Source organism: Alosa sapidissima, chromosome 16 (assembly GCF_018492685.1).
Source record: "Alosa sapidissima isolate fAloSap1 chromosome 16, fAloSap1.pri, whole genome shotgun sequence".
NCBI classification, from domain to species: domain Eukaryota; kingdom Metazoa; phylum Chordata; class Actinopteri; order Clupeiformes; family Clupeidae; genus Alosa; species Alosa sapidissima.
In genome coordinates, this window is record NC_055972.1 from 23046979 (window position 1) to 23064478 (window position 17500).

The window sequence follows — 17500 nt, forward strand, 5'->3', positions numbered from 1 at the left end:
CGTCCAGTTAGCCTCTGACATGGCCAAACTCAATCTCCTCCCAGTATCCTGTCTCATAGCAATAGAGGTATCTCAACTATGAATATATCGATTTCCGTTTCCACGACTGTCCATTTTTTCCATATTGAAAGTCAAAGGTCAAAAGTTTTCAGAGTACTCTACCAGTCCACTCTACTTACAGTCTTTTGACACGTTGCAGTTTGTACCTCTACTTGCTTTTCACATTGAAACACTAGGACTGGCCATGACTGGATGCATCCGTTACTTATGACTGGGCATTTCCAATAGATTCCACAATGATTACCACACCTGCAGCATGGCAAACACTTATCATTCTACTAACCCGAGTTGAAGGTGTCAGGTAAGGGATCAACTGCTTTGACCTTTGCAAAATGTGAAGGCATTCCTTCCCAACATGCCCTGCTTCTGCCTTCCACAGAACTGGCACACCATTCACTGATAACAGGCCAGTTAAGACAGTTCACTTAAAGGACAAGTTCGCTGTTTTACACTTAAAGTTTTAAACACTATTGTATACAATATACTGACTTATTTGTTGGATTTAATCTAGGGTGTGGTAATGCAAAAGTTACATATCACCTAGCAAAGAAGCAATGCACAGAATACAATATTGCAAGATCACCACCAACTAAAAGCAATATGCCAGATGTGGTTGCAAACTGAAAATAACCTCTACAGTGTCTACAATGGCAGGGAAACATACTCATGCAAAGTCAAGTGTGAGTTTGAAGCAGACACAACAGACAACATGCAGGGTTAGGGGGAGGGGGGGACCACATTCAGTGCACAGCTTACCCTGTCTTTCAGAATGAGACTCTACAGAGAGGGAAGGGGTCGGGGGGTGGACACAAACAGGTAGGGGAGGACAGGTTAGAGACAAGAACTCGGATGGGGCGCATCCGATTCGTCCATACATATCTGAATAACCTATCTGGAGGTCTGGATCAGACGCCGGACATGATGGAACGTGATGTGAGAGACGCTAGGTGTGGCGTGTGTACCGTGTGGGATGTACTGTGAATGAATGGCATGCACTGGGTGTTGTATACGTAAAGGATAACGGCCTTCGAGGTGTCCTGTTATACGAAATTAATGGACGTGGGCGAGGGGCCTCCGCCCGAGTCCATTAATTCCGTATAACTGGACACACCTTGAAGGCCATTATCCCGCTTATCACCTGGTTGCCACTGTAAAGCAAAGGAAACACGCGGTTCCGTTTAAAAAGAAGCTCACTAGTTCAGCTTGTTGTACAACTTTCATTGACCCTATAACAGCGATAGCATGGGCAGTTAGCTTGTTTACAGTTGATTCCATTGTTGCGAAGCCTGTCTCCAGGCTGTCGTCCTACTATCGTTGTCATAGTTACCATTCATAAGCATTGATATGGAACGGCGATTCAACTTTTTTTTACCAGATCTACTTCATAGGTGTCCCGTTATTCAGAATTAAAAGCCGCCCTGCCAGCCAATCAGAAAAGAGTATTTCTTCTCTCCGGGTGATAATGTGTTATATTGTCCGTGTTATATTTAAGATATTGTCAATGGCATGTACAGTATTATGCAATACTGAATGAGGCATGAATGGTATGCCCAATACTGTGGAATAAATGAACTGATTCAGTGACTTTTTAAGGGTGTTTTGTTTGTTTGTGTCTGTAAATGTGTCTGATGTCCATGAGGGGAATGAATGAGGAAAAGAATGAAAGAGTGACATTTGTTGAAAAAAGTGGGCACAGTAAGACTGAATCAGACAAACACTGAGAATGAATGACATTGAGGGGACACGTGTGTGTGTGTGTGTGTGTGTGTGTGTGTGTGTGTGAGAAACGGATGACAGAATGGATGTGACACGTGAGCTGAATCTTTTCATTCAGACACTTTCAGAAAAAAGGTGTATGGAATATGGTGACCTTGTGTGCGTATACACACACACACACACACACACACACACACACACACACACACACCGGGCACCATATGTAAACAATTTCAGGGGTAATCACATATCACATTCAGCAACTCATCCGCCCACACCCCAATCCCTACGCCCCCCCTCACGCAAGGCAACCCATGCCATCTTTGTGCTGTGGCACAAACATCAAGATCAACAAGGAGCACTGAATGAGCCAGAGAGTGAGAATGTAAAGTGTCCTTACCACTTTATCGTCCTTCGGTTTTCAGCATTCCAACATGACAAGAAATGCAAGAAATAGAGAGAGAGAGAGAGAGAGTGAAGGTAGGCATTAAAAGGAGAAGTGTGTGGCTAAATATGTGAGAGCAATCGCTCACTGGCGCATCAGCAGTGAGAAGGGGTGGCCATGAGGCCTTATGGTAAGTCATAAAAGCTTCCAGTGCACTGCCATGTCTCTCGCAAGAGCTGGGGGAGAACTCCCCATTTAAAGCTTCCTCTCCAACCAATTATCAAGTGATCCTGCTAGCTTTTAAAGGTGTCATGTGTAATGTCCGCCAAAAAATCAATTCATACTCCACATTCCATAAAAGATGGGGGCAGTATACCTCCAGAAAGTGAGCTGGTCTACCCTAGAGTAACAACCGAGACACGTGTATTGCAGTTTGGCTGGCGGTTATGTTGCCCGCAGACTGCCTCCCAAGGCTGAAACTGGTATTATGACACCTGTCGGGCTGTGGCTAGTAATTTAGCATGCTAATTCAGGTTTATCTCATATCTCTGCAGCACTATACCTTGTATACCCACTATACCTATAATTTTTTTAATGACATCATCGCCCTTATTTCTTCTCAAACTTTTGATTGGTGTAGCTCATTTTTTGGATATTTTTACCTCAATTCTTACACATGGCACCTTTAATGTATTATTCTCATTTGATTTTTATTTGATCGCTAACAATAATGTCTATGGCATTGAAGGCCAGTGTTGAAGTTGGAAAAAAATAGGGTTAAAAGTAACCTCTTCATTTTACTACTGTTTTCCACATTTCACTATGTCACACAACTACACTAAAGGATGCAACATTACTGATAAAGAACTAACTGCATATCAAACCATACATAGATTGCCAGCTTCAACATACTTCATGCATTATTCTCCAGCATGGATAGTCCATGTTTGTTTTTGTTTCTAAATGACTTGGCAGAGGCCCAATGACAGCATTGGTAGAAACAGAAAGTAAAGTCTGCTGCCCCCTACAGGAAACAAGGGGTAAAGCCTGACTCAGCAGTGTGGGGCTCACAATTAGGCCAACATTAAGCACAGGCATCATCTGAAGATGTTCAGACATAAAACAGCACTCAGCAGTAAAGGGACTGTTCTGTTCTCTTCAGTGTCAACATGAAATATACACATACATACACATACACATACACATACACATACACATACTCTTCTGCCTTCCCTCCCTCTCTCTCCCTCCTTCTCTCTCTCTCTCTCTCACCCTGTATCTCTCCCTCTCTCTCTCTCGCTCTCCCTTTCTCTCCCTGTATCTCTCTTTCTCGCTCTTGGTTTCTCTCTCTCTCTCCCCCCTCCCTCTCTCCTCATTATAGGCCCTGTGTTAATTAGCCCGGTGGATGTGGCAGTGCTGTGGTGCACAGGAGCTACAGTAAATATCACGCAGCGGGAGTCGGTCTCCAATTTTAGGGGCCCTCGCCACGTGGGGCCCGGCCGGCTCCATGGAGATGCGATGGCAGCCTGGGCATCACGGGGCGGCCCCGCGGAGAAAGACCCCCACCTCCAGCCGGAGGGGGCCTCTGCATGCGCCGTCTAATGCCCAATTAACCTTTTCCTGATCCGCGCCAGGCTCTTTGGTCGAGCCTGCCTCCATCCTCCACCACCCAACCACACACACACACACACACACACACACACACACACACACACACACACACACACACATACACACACTCATTCCGTTTAAGTGGCCTCACACCCCTTCAATCCTCCTTCTCCACCCACCCTTTCCTCAGAACACATACACACATACACACACACACACACACACACACGCATTGACGTTTAAAGGCACTTTAAAGCATCTTGTATCATAAAATCAAAGGCAGATCTCCTCACATACTGCCAGCCATCACTATAATACAAATTTAGATTACAAAAAATGTGCCTGAGATGCTCGTGGGACCAATAATCACCACGACTGGATGTTCAGCTGTGTGTGTGTTTGTGATAATGACTCGGGAAACTTCTGAAAAGGCCAACATCCTACACTGCCAATTATTTTGCACATGCACAATTGATGTGGAGTGTAAGAACAGAGATTGGAGTTAAGAGTCAGACATTAGTTGGAGAATTCCTGTGTAGATCTGCGTCAGGAGAGACTTAAGGGTCATTCACACCAAGAACGATAATGATAACGATAACCATAACAATAAAAGCGTTCACACTGAACAATGATAAACAAAGTCTCTCCTTGTGTTAATGAATGTGACAGTTAAAATTGATGGGTTCTGATTGGCTATTAGTTTTTTAGCGTTCGCTCTGAAAGTGATCCCCAACGATATCGTTCTTCATGTCGTTACCGTTATAGTTTATGTGTGAACGTCGTCATTCATAATAACGAGAATGATATTTGTTTATAGTTATTGTTATCGTTCTTGGTGTGAATGGGCCTTAATGGAGGACTGGACATATCATGTGACTTGATGAGATATAGTAGTTATATATACATTCCTTTAATTTAGTTGGTAAATTATATACTGCATTTTGTAATCGGTATGTGTAAAGACTTGCCTTTGACACTCAATGATGAAAGCAGGGTGTCCATAGACAATTCATTGAAGTTATGTCTTGAATGGTGTGGAGAATTAACGAGAATAGGACTGCCTTTCCTGTTACAATCCCTCTTCCAACACCACCAGAACTTAACTGAAGTATGTGTTCCTTTCACTGTGTTAACTAACAGAATACTTCAAGTGCAATCATTTTGTTATTCAATTCCACCTACAGCCACACCAAATTCCTATAGCTAATATCTATATAAGTTTATAGACAACCAGATAAGAGTTTAATTGTTTACAAGTACTGTAGGCCCTAAAGACAAGTCTATTCCATATATAAGAGGCATATACAGTACTGTACATTATTTCAATGTCTGGGACAATGGCAAAACTGTCTGATCACCTGAGATACCCAGATGGAACATGACAAAGAAGGTGAACTGAGAGAGTCTGACCACCAAGTCATTAACTCTCTGGGTCTTTACTCGTGCAAGCCAAGCAAGGAACAGCATAAACACGATTGGTCCTAATTTGAATGATGGGCAAAGTGCATGGTCTTAAGTCTTAACTAAAGCTAATTTAATAACCAGGCAAAATCTATTTACAACTTGGCAAAGGGAAGACCTTAACACTAATGAGTCAGCTCAATGCTCCCATACAACAACACAACAGTAAAACAATAGCTATTGCTCATGCACAAGAACTTTATTTGTTAATAGATGTTTAACCCTTAAAGGTGTGGGTTTTGGAACATTCTATCCAAATGGCTCTGGTTGAACTCAATGAGCCCAGATATTCTTTAGAATGTTAATTGTCCAACATTCCGACAGTACACTTTTAAGGGTTAAATTTGGGCCCCCTGCCTCCTTACTCATGCAATCCTACAGAGGAATATAACAGACACAAGTTGTCGTTGACCTCCCTGTCGGGTGAGTGTTTTTTGACAGTGGTCACTCACGTTGTTGGCACGCAGAGAGACCCTTCCCCCACAGCGGGCACAGAACTTGGTCTGGCAGTAGGAGCAGACATTGCCGCAGCCATCGGCGAACTTGGTCTTGTGGCATATGCCACAGGTGGGCGCGTCGTCCTTCGCCTGACCCGACTGCTGCCGCGTCTCAACGCTCACCTGCCGACGCACCTGCTCCTTATAGCTGGAAAACTGCTGGTGCAAACTGAGAGAGAGAGAGAAAGAGAGAGGAGAGAGAAGGAGAAGAAGGGAGGATGTAGTTGAATGGGAGGTAAGAGGATGGACCGAAATCAGGAATAGTGGGGATAGAGCATGGGTGGAAAGGGGGGATTGGAAAGAAGGAGAGGGAGGAAGAGAGAGAGAAGAGGACAAGAGAAGTCGAAAGGGAGGATGGAAAATGGACAGAATTGAGTAAGAGCAGAGAGAGTGGAAAAAGGCAGGCAGAGGGAGAAGACGAGAAAAGAGAGAGGAAAACAGAAGAACAAAAGGTCAGATTAGCAGAGAGACATGACTGAACCAAAATAGCTACGTAACCCTAATATACAGTTGCTGGGGCCTGGCTGGGGTTAGGGTTAGGGTCAGAGTTAGGGTTGGGGTTAGGGTTAGGGTTAGGGTTGGGGTCAGAGGTCAGAGTTAGGGTTGGGGTCAGGGTTAGGGTTAGGGTAAGAGTTAGGGTTGGGGCTAGGGTCAGGGCTAGGGTTGGGGTCAGGGTTAGGGTCAGGGCTAGGGTTGGGGTCAGGGTTAGGTTAGGGGAATATAAAGTTTGATCCCCCAAAGGGGATCAAAATGCACGGGCACACAATACCTAGTTCCCCATTTGGTTAACTATATTTCTTCCAGGTTAGTAAGGTAAGTAAAACTATGTATTTTATTAGTTTTTCTTGTTTTTCTCTGTTTTTCTTCTTTTTCTTTTCTCTTTTTTCAGGCTCCCCAAGACCCCAGATTTCGAAGGCCAGAATATCCAACGACCCCCCCCAGTGAAGGAGCTACAGAAGAGGAGGACACCCCCTTTCTCTGCGGTAATTATTTCTACTTTTAGTTCTCTTCTTTTTAATGTTTTTCATTTTTACAGGTATCTAATCTTCAAGGTCTAGTCCCCTACAAGTCTCACATACAAAACAGAAAAATGATCTCAATCAAAGGTCAAGCCAACCCTCAAGACAAGATGTTCAAAATGGGCAAAAAAGTTAGATGCGGAGGAATAGTACCAACTCTCCCGTATGGGAATTTAAAATTCTAAAAACTTATAAATATTCCCTTAAGGGATTTCAAATCATGTATCCCTCCCCCTTGGGATAAAATCCAGTAAAATATATAAATATATAATGGTCCATCCCTCCACACCCCACAATTCCCACCCATAACATCAATAAAGGTTGTAAAAATCAATACATTTGATTAAGACCATTTGGATAGATGGTGTTCAATTTTTTAATCCAATTCATTTCTATTTTAAATCTTTGTTTGTCAGACCACCATGATCCTGACTCCAAAACCATGATGGCCAAACTCTTTCTCCTGTGTAGTCTAAAATGTTGGTACAGGTAAGTATCTTTAACTGTTTTATCAATATGATACAAATGTTGTTTTAATCTCTGTAGTAAACTGTTTTTTGTTTGTCCAATATAAAGTCTTAAAGGATTTAACCATCTGCACAAAACGCACATGATTATGATCAGTTTATAGAGATCCAACACACACTGAATTCCCCAGTCGCTGATTATTTTAATCACCCAAAAATAACCTCATCATCCAATATGGAGATATCAAACAATACAATTTAAATGGTTTTAGTTTTGGGAAATAAATTATATTCTTTTGGTGAATTTATGAACAAATTCAATAGAAGACAAAAAAACACTGAATCCTCTCACAGAGTGTACACAATCAAAAGAATGCCACAAGTTCAAGGATCAGGTACCACAAACCTTTTTAACTAGTCCATATACAGTAGACATTTTAAAATTAAATGTCTCACATACTTGAGAATCAACTGAACCAATCCTGTCAATCATACATCCTCTATGAAAAGCAACCAAATCAACGATATAATGTATGTCCCCTAACACATTCATAGTTATGACATGTTATGTACATTAATTCTGATGTCTTCCAGGTACAATCGCCTCAAACACAAATGTCAAATCCTCTTTTTTTAGTCTGTCAAATAGTTAAAGCTTTCACTTCCTTACACCACACATGTTTAATACAGCTTGTATTGTGCTGGCTGTTTGCTGCTGCTGAACCTGGCTTGGTGTGTGGGCTAAAGCTAACTGCCACAGTGGTACTCACACAAGCTGGCTCTTCGCTGAGTCCTCCTCACTCATCTCTCACAGGCTTAACACAACAAAAACTCCCAGATGCAGGTTGCAGACCATCATCCACATACGTGTGTGTGTGCGTGTTTAAATTTGTGTACCCGTGTACGCAGCATTTTAGCACTGCCCTGAGAAGCGAGAGATCAATGCTAACTAATGTCTCTCTCTCTCCTATGTGGTCCCAGCTCCCATTACACGCCTCCCAATCCCTAAAGATTAGACACACACACACACACACACACACACACACACACCCCTTCCTGTGCACCCCAGCAGACTTCCCCTCAGAACCACAGGCATGCAGCTTTCACAACCAGGTTCAAAGGTCAGGGAAAGGTTGCGAGAACACAGTAAAACCCACAGCTTTCCAGTTAAGTTGAACACTCAGTGAAGAAGTGTGCCCTCTCAGTCATCAAACAAAGTCAGTTTAATGACTGACATCAGTTATACAAAGATGGATCACAAAAGATAAAGTAGTTAAGAGGAATTAGACCCAACAAAGACATGCTAGGTTTAAGACCAATCACAAGCAAATGTGTCACCTCAGCCCATTTCTAGTCCAACAAATAACAGTGATCAAATCTGTCCGTTATGTTAAACTGCTACTAGTATTTCAAAAACAAACAGTGATTGCATAAACTGATGAATTATTCTTATGTATTCCACAAACACAAGGCCCAACCTCTCAGACTCTTCATCCCTTAAGGGAGAGTAAGGATGAATGAAACACTTTTTTATTGAAAATATTTTGCATGATATTTTGTATATATTGTATGAGACTGAAAGCCAATATGATGTTATTAGCAACCTTCATCTGTCCTCTGGCAAATGCAGTTGCATGTTCAGCCCTGGACAAAACTGTTCTGGATACCAACTGGATAGTTGGAGCAACAGTGGAACAAGTGTGATGTTTAATTCGTCCCTCCCATAGACTGGATATATAGAACTAATTCTATATATACAGTCTATGGTCCCTCCTTGTCGGGTCACAAGAAACATACATACAGTACAAGAAACAACAATATAGTTCACTAAAGTTAAACCACTTAAATATTTTACAGCTTATCATGAATGTTCCTTTAGATAGATTGCTGCTGGGCTATAAGTCTTTACATGAAAATCTGGGATTGTTAATAGCACTAAATGTTCTACTAAATAAACTTTAAATCGAACCTTTACTGTACATGAAAAACACTCTTTAATAGTCAAAAAAAAACAGCCACAAATTAAATTTATATTGAACCTTATTTTTTTGTATCGCCTGTAACATTATAACTGGATATAACAGGAAGAGGTTTGAATGCTCTATGTTTTGACCTGAGGATGTCTTTCATCATTGCACTTGGAGAATGTGGAAACTGGAGTGTTTCATTCATCCCACTTGTCAATCATCCCCGGCCTACACTGCATCCAACTACAGTATGAAGTGAATTTAAAGGTTTTTTTAAAAGACTTTTACTGTATAAAATGTAGAATCATAGACAAGTAAATATAGACAAGTACAAAATGGTTGGCCATTAGTATTCTCAAAAAAAATATATAAAACACAGAAGTCCTCTTGGGAGAAAAAAAAAGGTTAAAAACTTTACGGGAAACAATATTTTAATGAACAAGGCAAAACAAAACTATTGTCATTGTTCTGGGAATCGGCTCCATCTACACTTAAAAGTTGACAGCTACTTAAACCAACCACAATTTCCATGGAAAAAAACCCCACAAGATGAACATCGCATCTACTTCAGCATAAAGACATTTGGCAACATCCTCTCTCTCTCACTCTCTCTCTCTCCCTTTCTCTCTCTCTTTCTCTCCCTCTCTCTCTCTTTTTCTCTCTCTCCTTCAGCAGAAAATTATATTCAGGAGAGACAGACAGAAGTGCGATAATTAAGACAGCACATGAAACGCCCGCGACTCATAAATGAAACACAAGGTTATACGAAAGTGAAATGCCGCTTTTACTTCTCCTCCACGAGCAGAACGTTTTGCCTCCTCCTCTCTTCCCTCTCCTCCCCTCCCATCCTCTCTCTCTCTCTCTCCTTATCACACTTTCTTCTCTCCCGTTTTTTAAAACTGGCCGGTAAAAATAAACCTTTTGTGATATGCAAATGAACCACAGTGTCTACAAGCGTGCGGCACAGCAATCCACAGAGGATCCCACATTAGCATAAAAACTCAGTGTAATTAAGGCATGCAGTAGGCCTAATTAGCGCAGAGGAGAGGGAGGAGGACAACGACGCGAGTGGGATGAGACCGGCGGGGAGGGGGGGGGGGGGACTTTTGCGGCACTCGCCCCTGTTTGACGACAGCTCCGTCGCCATGCCGACGGCAGCATGCCCCGTGCGGGCGGCGGTGGCAGCAGCAAGCAGCAGGAGCAGTTTCTGGGGTCTGTCTGTCTGTCTGTCCTTCTTGGAGCAACACACGGAACGCCGACGAGGGCCCGTCAGGATGGAACAGCTGTTTGTCGGAGGAGCCCGGGAGTGCCGAGGGAGCCACATATACGGTGCACACTCAAACACACACACACACACACACACACACACACACACACACACACACACACACTCAAACACACACACACACACACACACACACACTCAAACACACACACACACACACACACACACACACACACAAACACTCACACACACACACACACACAAACTCTCACACACACACACACACACAAACACTCAGCTAGTGCAAAAACATACCTCGCAATCTCTTTCTCTATCTTTTACACACACACACACACACACACAACACACACACACACACACAACACACACTCTCTCTTTCTCTTTCTCTCTCTCTCTCTCTCTCTCTGCCTCTCCCCTTCTCTTTCTCACGCTCAGTCTACCAAACACACACACACACACAAAACAGAAATACAGAGACAATCATGAGCAAACACACACAGACAGATGTGTGTTCTAGACAACGGTGCCGCCTCTTCATGATTAGCATCAAACAGGCTCATCACAGACACTTTTGTGAATGGCTATTCAGGACACAGAGCATTGCTCTCACATCAAAACAGGCTGGGGGATGGGGCGAAACACAAATTACAGACATGCAGACATTCACAGACACACACACGCACACACACACACACACACACACACACACACACACACACACACAAACACACACACAAACACACACACACACACACACACACACACACACAAACACACACACAAACACACACACACACACACACACACACACACACACACACACACACACAAACACACACACACACACACACACAAACACACGTCTGTCTCTGTCTCTCTCTTTCTTTCTCTCTCTCTCTCTCTCACACACACACACACACAAAAACAGACGTTCAGACATTCATAGACACACACACATGCGTGCACACACACACACACACACACAAACATACACTCTTGGTCTCTCTCTCTCTCTCTCTCACACCCACAACCACCCACCCCCCACACCCCACACACACACAGATGCACTCTTTGTCTTTGGCCCTCGCTCTTTCTCTCACTCACTCACTCACTCATTCACACACACACACACACACACGCACACACACATATACACACACACACAAAATCCTCCACACACACACACACACACACACACACACACACACACACACACACACACACACAGAGAGAGAGACTTTCCTTTAATGTGGGCCAGCAGTATAGGCTTGGGTGTGGAGTGGAGTGGTGCTCTGTGGCTCTGTGAGGCCCAGAGAGCAGGCACACAGCCTGGGCTGGAGGCTCTTAGACTCCCATCTGTCAGAGGCCTCCATGGCCCTGTGGCTCCCACCACTCCCCCCTCCCCTCCTCCTCCGGTCTCTCCCATCTCCCATCATCTGCCTGTAAATCCAGCCTGGCGCCTCAGCAGGACACCCAGGGACGAGTGAGTGCGTTAGGATGGCTGCTCGGTGAATGGGGACACCGGCACACCGCATCAGTCGCCAGCCTTGATTCATGAGATCCAATGAATTCATCCCTGACACCATGTGGATGTGTGTGTGTGTGTGTGTGTGTGTGTGTGTGTGTGTGTGTGTGTGTGTGTGTGTATGTGTATGTGTATGTGTACTGTATGTGTATGTGTATGTGTATGTGTATGTGATGGAATGGCCCTGCTTTGTGCTGGTGAACTGGTGTCAGTCCTGAGTTGCTCATGTTAAGCCATTCACAATACACACAGCCTCTCTCTCTCACACACTTTCTCTCAGACACACACACACACACACACAGTGACTATTTGGCAGAAAGTGCTCAGTGTGCCTTTTCATCTCAGATTGACTGTACTGAACCTACAGCTGATTGCGTAATCAATGCATGCCTCCGCCCCCTAACTGTAATATGTGTTGGCCTCAACTGAGTAGAATCATTCAATCATCGGCAATATTGAATGGAATCATGGAACCGCCAAACGACTTTAAAAGAAATCAAAATTTTAGTGATCAGAAGACAGATATGCATAATATGTCATCAGTGAAATAACAGAGCAGTAACTGATAGATAGATAGATTTCCCAAGGGGAAATTCAAGAAATTCAACTCTACACCACTCAAAAAAATACTCCGACTATTTATGCAGCTATTACAAACAAGCTCAAGTGTGTAGCAGCAGCAGGCATTTACAGCTAGGGAAGAGGAATAGTGAGTAATGATGGCTCAAATAAACCATTATTTGTGGTTGCAATTACTGTAACTTACAGTAATACAACAAAGGAAAACTTGTGCTCACCATACCACTTCCATTTTTTCTCCTATTCATGCATCTAAAATGCAATCTGCAAAAGACATTTTAGGTATATACAGGCGAGGTGCTAAACTCCTTGCACAACAGTAGAGGATTTCCCACAGCAGCCAAACAACAACCATTTCACATTACACACACACACACACACACACACACACACACACACACACACACACACACACACACGCATACACACACACACACACACACACACACACACACACACACACACACACACACACATACACTATATCTTCAATGCGTAATAGCTGGTGGCAGTCACACACACCCTGCACGTTGTACGCAGAATCCGTAGAGGTATAACACAATACATCCCTCCTTGGGCTCCTTCTCCCTCTATTTCTACCTAAAACTTTGACCCTATCACAAAGGCATATGCACGAGCCAGTAGAGCACATCTTATCGTGCTGCATTTCATGTACGGTCACTTTGTACATACCCGTGCATATTTTTAATCACTCTTTGCAACAAAATGATGCCTAAAACGGCTGCTAATGTGTTAGCACATCTGTCTCAAAAACACAAGTCTGAAGAGATCTCCTGGGTAGAGACTCATGCATGGACTAAATCTGTCAACAGTCCAAATGAGTACTAGAAATGAATACATGCACACGCGCAGGTGTGTGTGTGTGTGTGTGTGTGTGTGTGTGTGTGTGTGTGTGTGTGTGTGTGTGTGTGTGTGTGTGTATGTGCATGCTTGCTTGCATACATGTGTCTGTGTGTATGTGTTTGTGTAAAGCTTTGCGGCGTTCTCTGCGGCTGTATCAGTCTCAGTGAATCAGCCTTTTGCGACGGTGCCAGACCCGAATGCAACCCAGCCCAGCCCAGCCTGGCACCTGCACTTCCTGGGAACATTGCGTTACCCACTCGTCCTCGCCCGTGCCAAGGCTGGGCGTGCGCTAAAAGAAGAGCGACCCTGGCCACCATGATGAAGAGGAACGGAAAGAGACAGAGAGGGAAAGAGAGAGAGGGAGAGAGATACACAAAGAAGAAAGACAGGACGAATGGAAGAAAGAAAACAAAGCAGATGAAATGACATCTTGGCCCATTTCTAAAAGGTTGACCCATATAAAGCAGAGTGCTCCTCTGGGGTAGAGCGTCCATCTGTTCGGAGTGAAGTCAGAGAGGCTGGGCAGCTCGGCTAAGGCACGCACTCAGGCACGTCAACGCTCAGCCGTCCCACAGGGCCGTGGGGACAGAGGTCGGCCCGACTGCAGGGGGAGCACGGGGCAAACCGATTTCAGCCGACTGCAGGGATTAGATCAGCACTCAACCCAATGCCCCAATGCATCTTTTAAATTAACAAAATAATTAGTTAATTATTAACTAATGTATTATAAATGCTTTACTACCATACATTTTTCTAAACTGTTACTTGGGGGGGGGGGGGGGATGGATTTACAGGTCTGTGTTAGGCTGGAAGGGGATGAACCAAGCACCCTTCTTTCTCTCTCTCTATGAGAAACATTCTTTTTTATGTTTTTGATGCTTAATTGCTTGTGTGCCCTCCCCCACACTCTCTCTATCCACACAGAAGATGATACTCCATCTTCTGATCTGTATGCGGATGATATAACAGAAACATTTTTCCAAACTCAAGAACATTTGATTACTAAATAAATTGCTATTGGAAAAAATAACTCCTGCTCCTGCCATCTCACAGCTGGGGAGCTGATGATTATGATGCCATAGAGGTGTCTCTCTGACTCAGACTGTTCTTGTGACACACTCAGCCATTCTAAGACACACAAACACACACACACACACAAACACACACACACACACACACACACCTCCTCTGAATGGCTGAGCTGCTTCCTGTTCTGATTATTTATGGTGCCGTTTGCATAAGCTGGCTGGCTGTGAACAGTTTGTGCTTGGCTGGTGGGGGACTTGGGAGAGGGACTGGGGTGAGGTGACACCACAGAGCAGACGGCAGCAGCTGAACAGAGCCCAGATGAGGCTACATCGGGCTACTGCTGGGGTCCAGCCACATGGCAGGGCATCTTCTGAAGCAGATATGGCCCATACAATAACTTTTTTTCTTCGGGCTAAAGAGTATAACTCCGTGGCTTTACCGGGTCGCAAGTGAAGCGTTCCGTTTGCGGAGCGTAAAAATAGTTTTAGGAGACTTTTTTGTCAAACGTACACGCCGCTGTCTCTTCCGGTGTAGCCAGATTATACTGTAGTGGCAGATAATTGTTGCAACAGGCGCTCTGCGAATGGAATGTCTCAGTTACGTGCCCGGTGTATCAGTCCCATTGGGCCTTGGTCTTGTATAGAACCGAGTTGACTTTGGAACAACACTAGTGTGGACATTAGTGGACTCATGGGACAGATAGAACAGAGGTAACACAGTGAGTTGGGTCAGGTTGAGTGGTGTGTTTTGCGACTGCTTCAATGAACTACTACCATCGTTTAAATGATAGAGAACACTATCATTCTGAGATTGTCCTCTCCACGGTTACCTCAGTGGTCACTCAGCAACTCCTCCTGTAAACACGGGCCAGATCGAGCTGGAATACAGCAGAGATTTGAGAGTTATCTGTGCAAAATCAGACCTACATCAGAATCAGATCCGTTCCTGGATTAGATATTATCCCAATCGTATATGCAATCAGTCACATATATGGTTGCGGATAATATCCCATATACTGTATATCTGGTTATATGTTTGTGATTGCGGATAATATCTAATGCAGGAATGAATCTGATCTCTGATCAGGGGAGGAGGGTGGGTGCTCCTGAACTCCAGCCATGTAATGAGCACTCTGAACCAGGGCACAGCCTCTCATGCCCCCCCCCCCCAGAAATCAATGGTCAAAAAAGCAAATGGCAGATCCATCAAACAACAATGTGAGAGGTGTCAACGGCACAGAGAGAAAATCACTCTGCGGCAATTTAGAAATTAAGCCACTTTTTCCGAAGGGGCCAGCGACCAGTCCAAGTGATGGATTTCTATACATTGCGGACTGATAATGAATTAGGTAAAATGAACGCAGAATGTTTTTTTTTTTATTTGCTTTTTGGCTTTTGCTATTTGCCATATTGAAAAGCTGTCTGTGCTGCCAAACAAGAAATGTCTCCCCTGGGTGCGAGCGCAGAGGGCTTTTGGACCGACTCTGGCTGCCGTCAGAAAACAACAGAAGAAGAGGAAGGGAAGGCAACCGCAAAGGACTACATATCCCAGCAGTGACCTCACAAGCTCAACCATCCTCATTCTCCGCTCAACTTCCTAATGCACCATAAAATATTCTCCATTAGGGCCCTGTCAATTAAAGAGGTGTGAGTCATAGTTCTGTTAATAGGAGCAACTTTTCCATTTTGATATGTCACTTGATTTATTCCTTCTGAGAGCCCGGAAGATTCTTATTTCATTACAGAGCTGTTACTTCTCAGTGGTGTGATATGATTACTTTGGTCAACCATTTTGAGTCAACTAAACTTCTCTGTTGTTCTCAAATCGCACCTTCAACAAGATTATAGTAACACAATTATACATACTCACTTTCTGAGAAAGCCACAGGCCATTCATATTGTATAACTCTGTATCTTGGAATGTATCCTTTTGCCTATGACTTAAAGTTTTTTTCATCTGCTTACACACAATTTTCTAAACATGCCTTTCAAACACCATAACCCCGCACCAAGTCTGCAAAACCGTACACTAATTCTAAGTGTTTGACTCAGTTTTCAATTTCCCAAAACACATGTTGCAAAACACCACACACAATTTTCTACCTAACACACAAAAATCTAAGAGGAAGTAACTTGATTTCATTTTTCAAACACAAGCTATCAAAATGCCACAATTACTGTATTCAACACTTATTCACACTGAGTCGTAAATGTACAAACACTCATTATTTTACCAAACACTGATCATTACCTATAGGCCTATGAATAGATACATGTATACTCTATATAGACCCTTTCAATCTGTTCCTAGAGGATTTATGGTTCAAATGTTCAGAACCAATGCAGAGCTACTGTGTATTTCAACTTCTCTCTGTAGATGACATTCACTCATGTATGGAAATATACTGTACATAGAAGCCAGTTTATGAAATGAATATATAATGAAATATAATGAAAGACAGAAGAGCTTTAGGTTTTGAGCAACAGTGTTTACATAATGTATCCAAAAAAGAAGTGTTTATAATGTGAGCTGAATGTTTGCTTTAGAGATGTGTTTATGACATTTTGAATGCTGTGTATCTTTTTGCTGGAGATTTGAGGCATTTTGCATTTTGTGTGAGCAATTGTGGGTTTTGTGTGTAGAGTTTTTAAAAATAGACAGTTTCAGTGGCGGACATTACTTGAGTACATTTACTCAATTACTGTACTTAATAAGTCACTTTTTCATGTACAGTATCTGTACTTTACTTGAGTATTTCAATTTTGTTAGACTTTTTACTTTTACTCCAGTACATTTCTAGGCCAAATATCTTACTTTTATCTCCACTACATTTTGCCACAGCTGAAGTTCCTTTTGGAAAAAAGACTGTCCAAATACATGTGTATTTTCTATTAAGCGAGCTAGGCTTTATATCCACTATTTACTGTACCTTGTTGACCCCTTTTCACAATATTGATGTTACAATAAATAGCCTCACGACACCATCGAACAAATGATGATAGACAATGATAGACAATGACAGATACAATAATAGACAATGATAAAAAATCTGACACTATCTAACTATCTAACAC

At 43.1% G+C, this 17500-nt stretch overlaps 1 protein-coding gene across 3 annotated transcripts in view; it reads right to left on the minus strand.

The window, feature by feature from the left end:
- LOC121684806 (regulating synaptic membrane exocytosis protein 1-like) overlaps positions 1–17500 on the minus strand; it is a 60433-nt gene that overhangs the window by 15354 nt on the left and 27579 nt on the right. The window contains exons 3-5 of one of the 3 annotated variants that reach the window (XM_042064889.1): positions 5686–5899; positions 2177–2188; positions 817–837 (exon numbers count right to left, since the gene is read on the minus strand). In XM_042064889.1, the coding sequence (XP_041920823.1) occupies positions 817–837; positions 2177–2188; positions 5686–5899 (247 nt within the window). The remainder of the gene's footprint in view (positions 1–816; positions 838–2176; positions 2189–5685; positions 5900–17500) is intronic. The other 2 variants (XM_042064890.1, XM_042064891.1) reach the window with 2 other exon arrangements.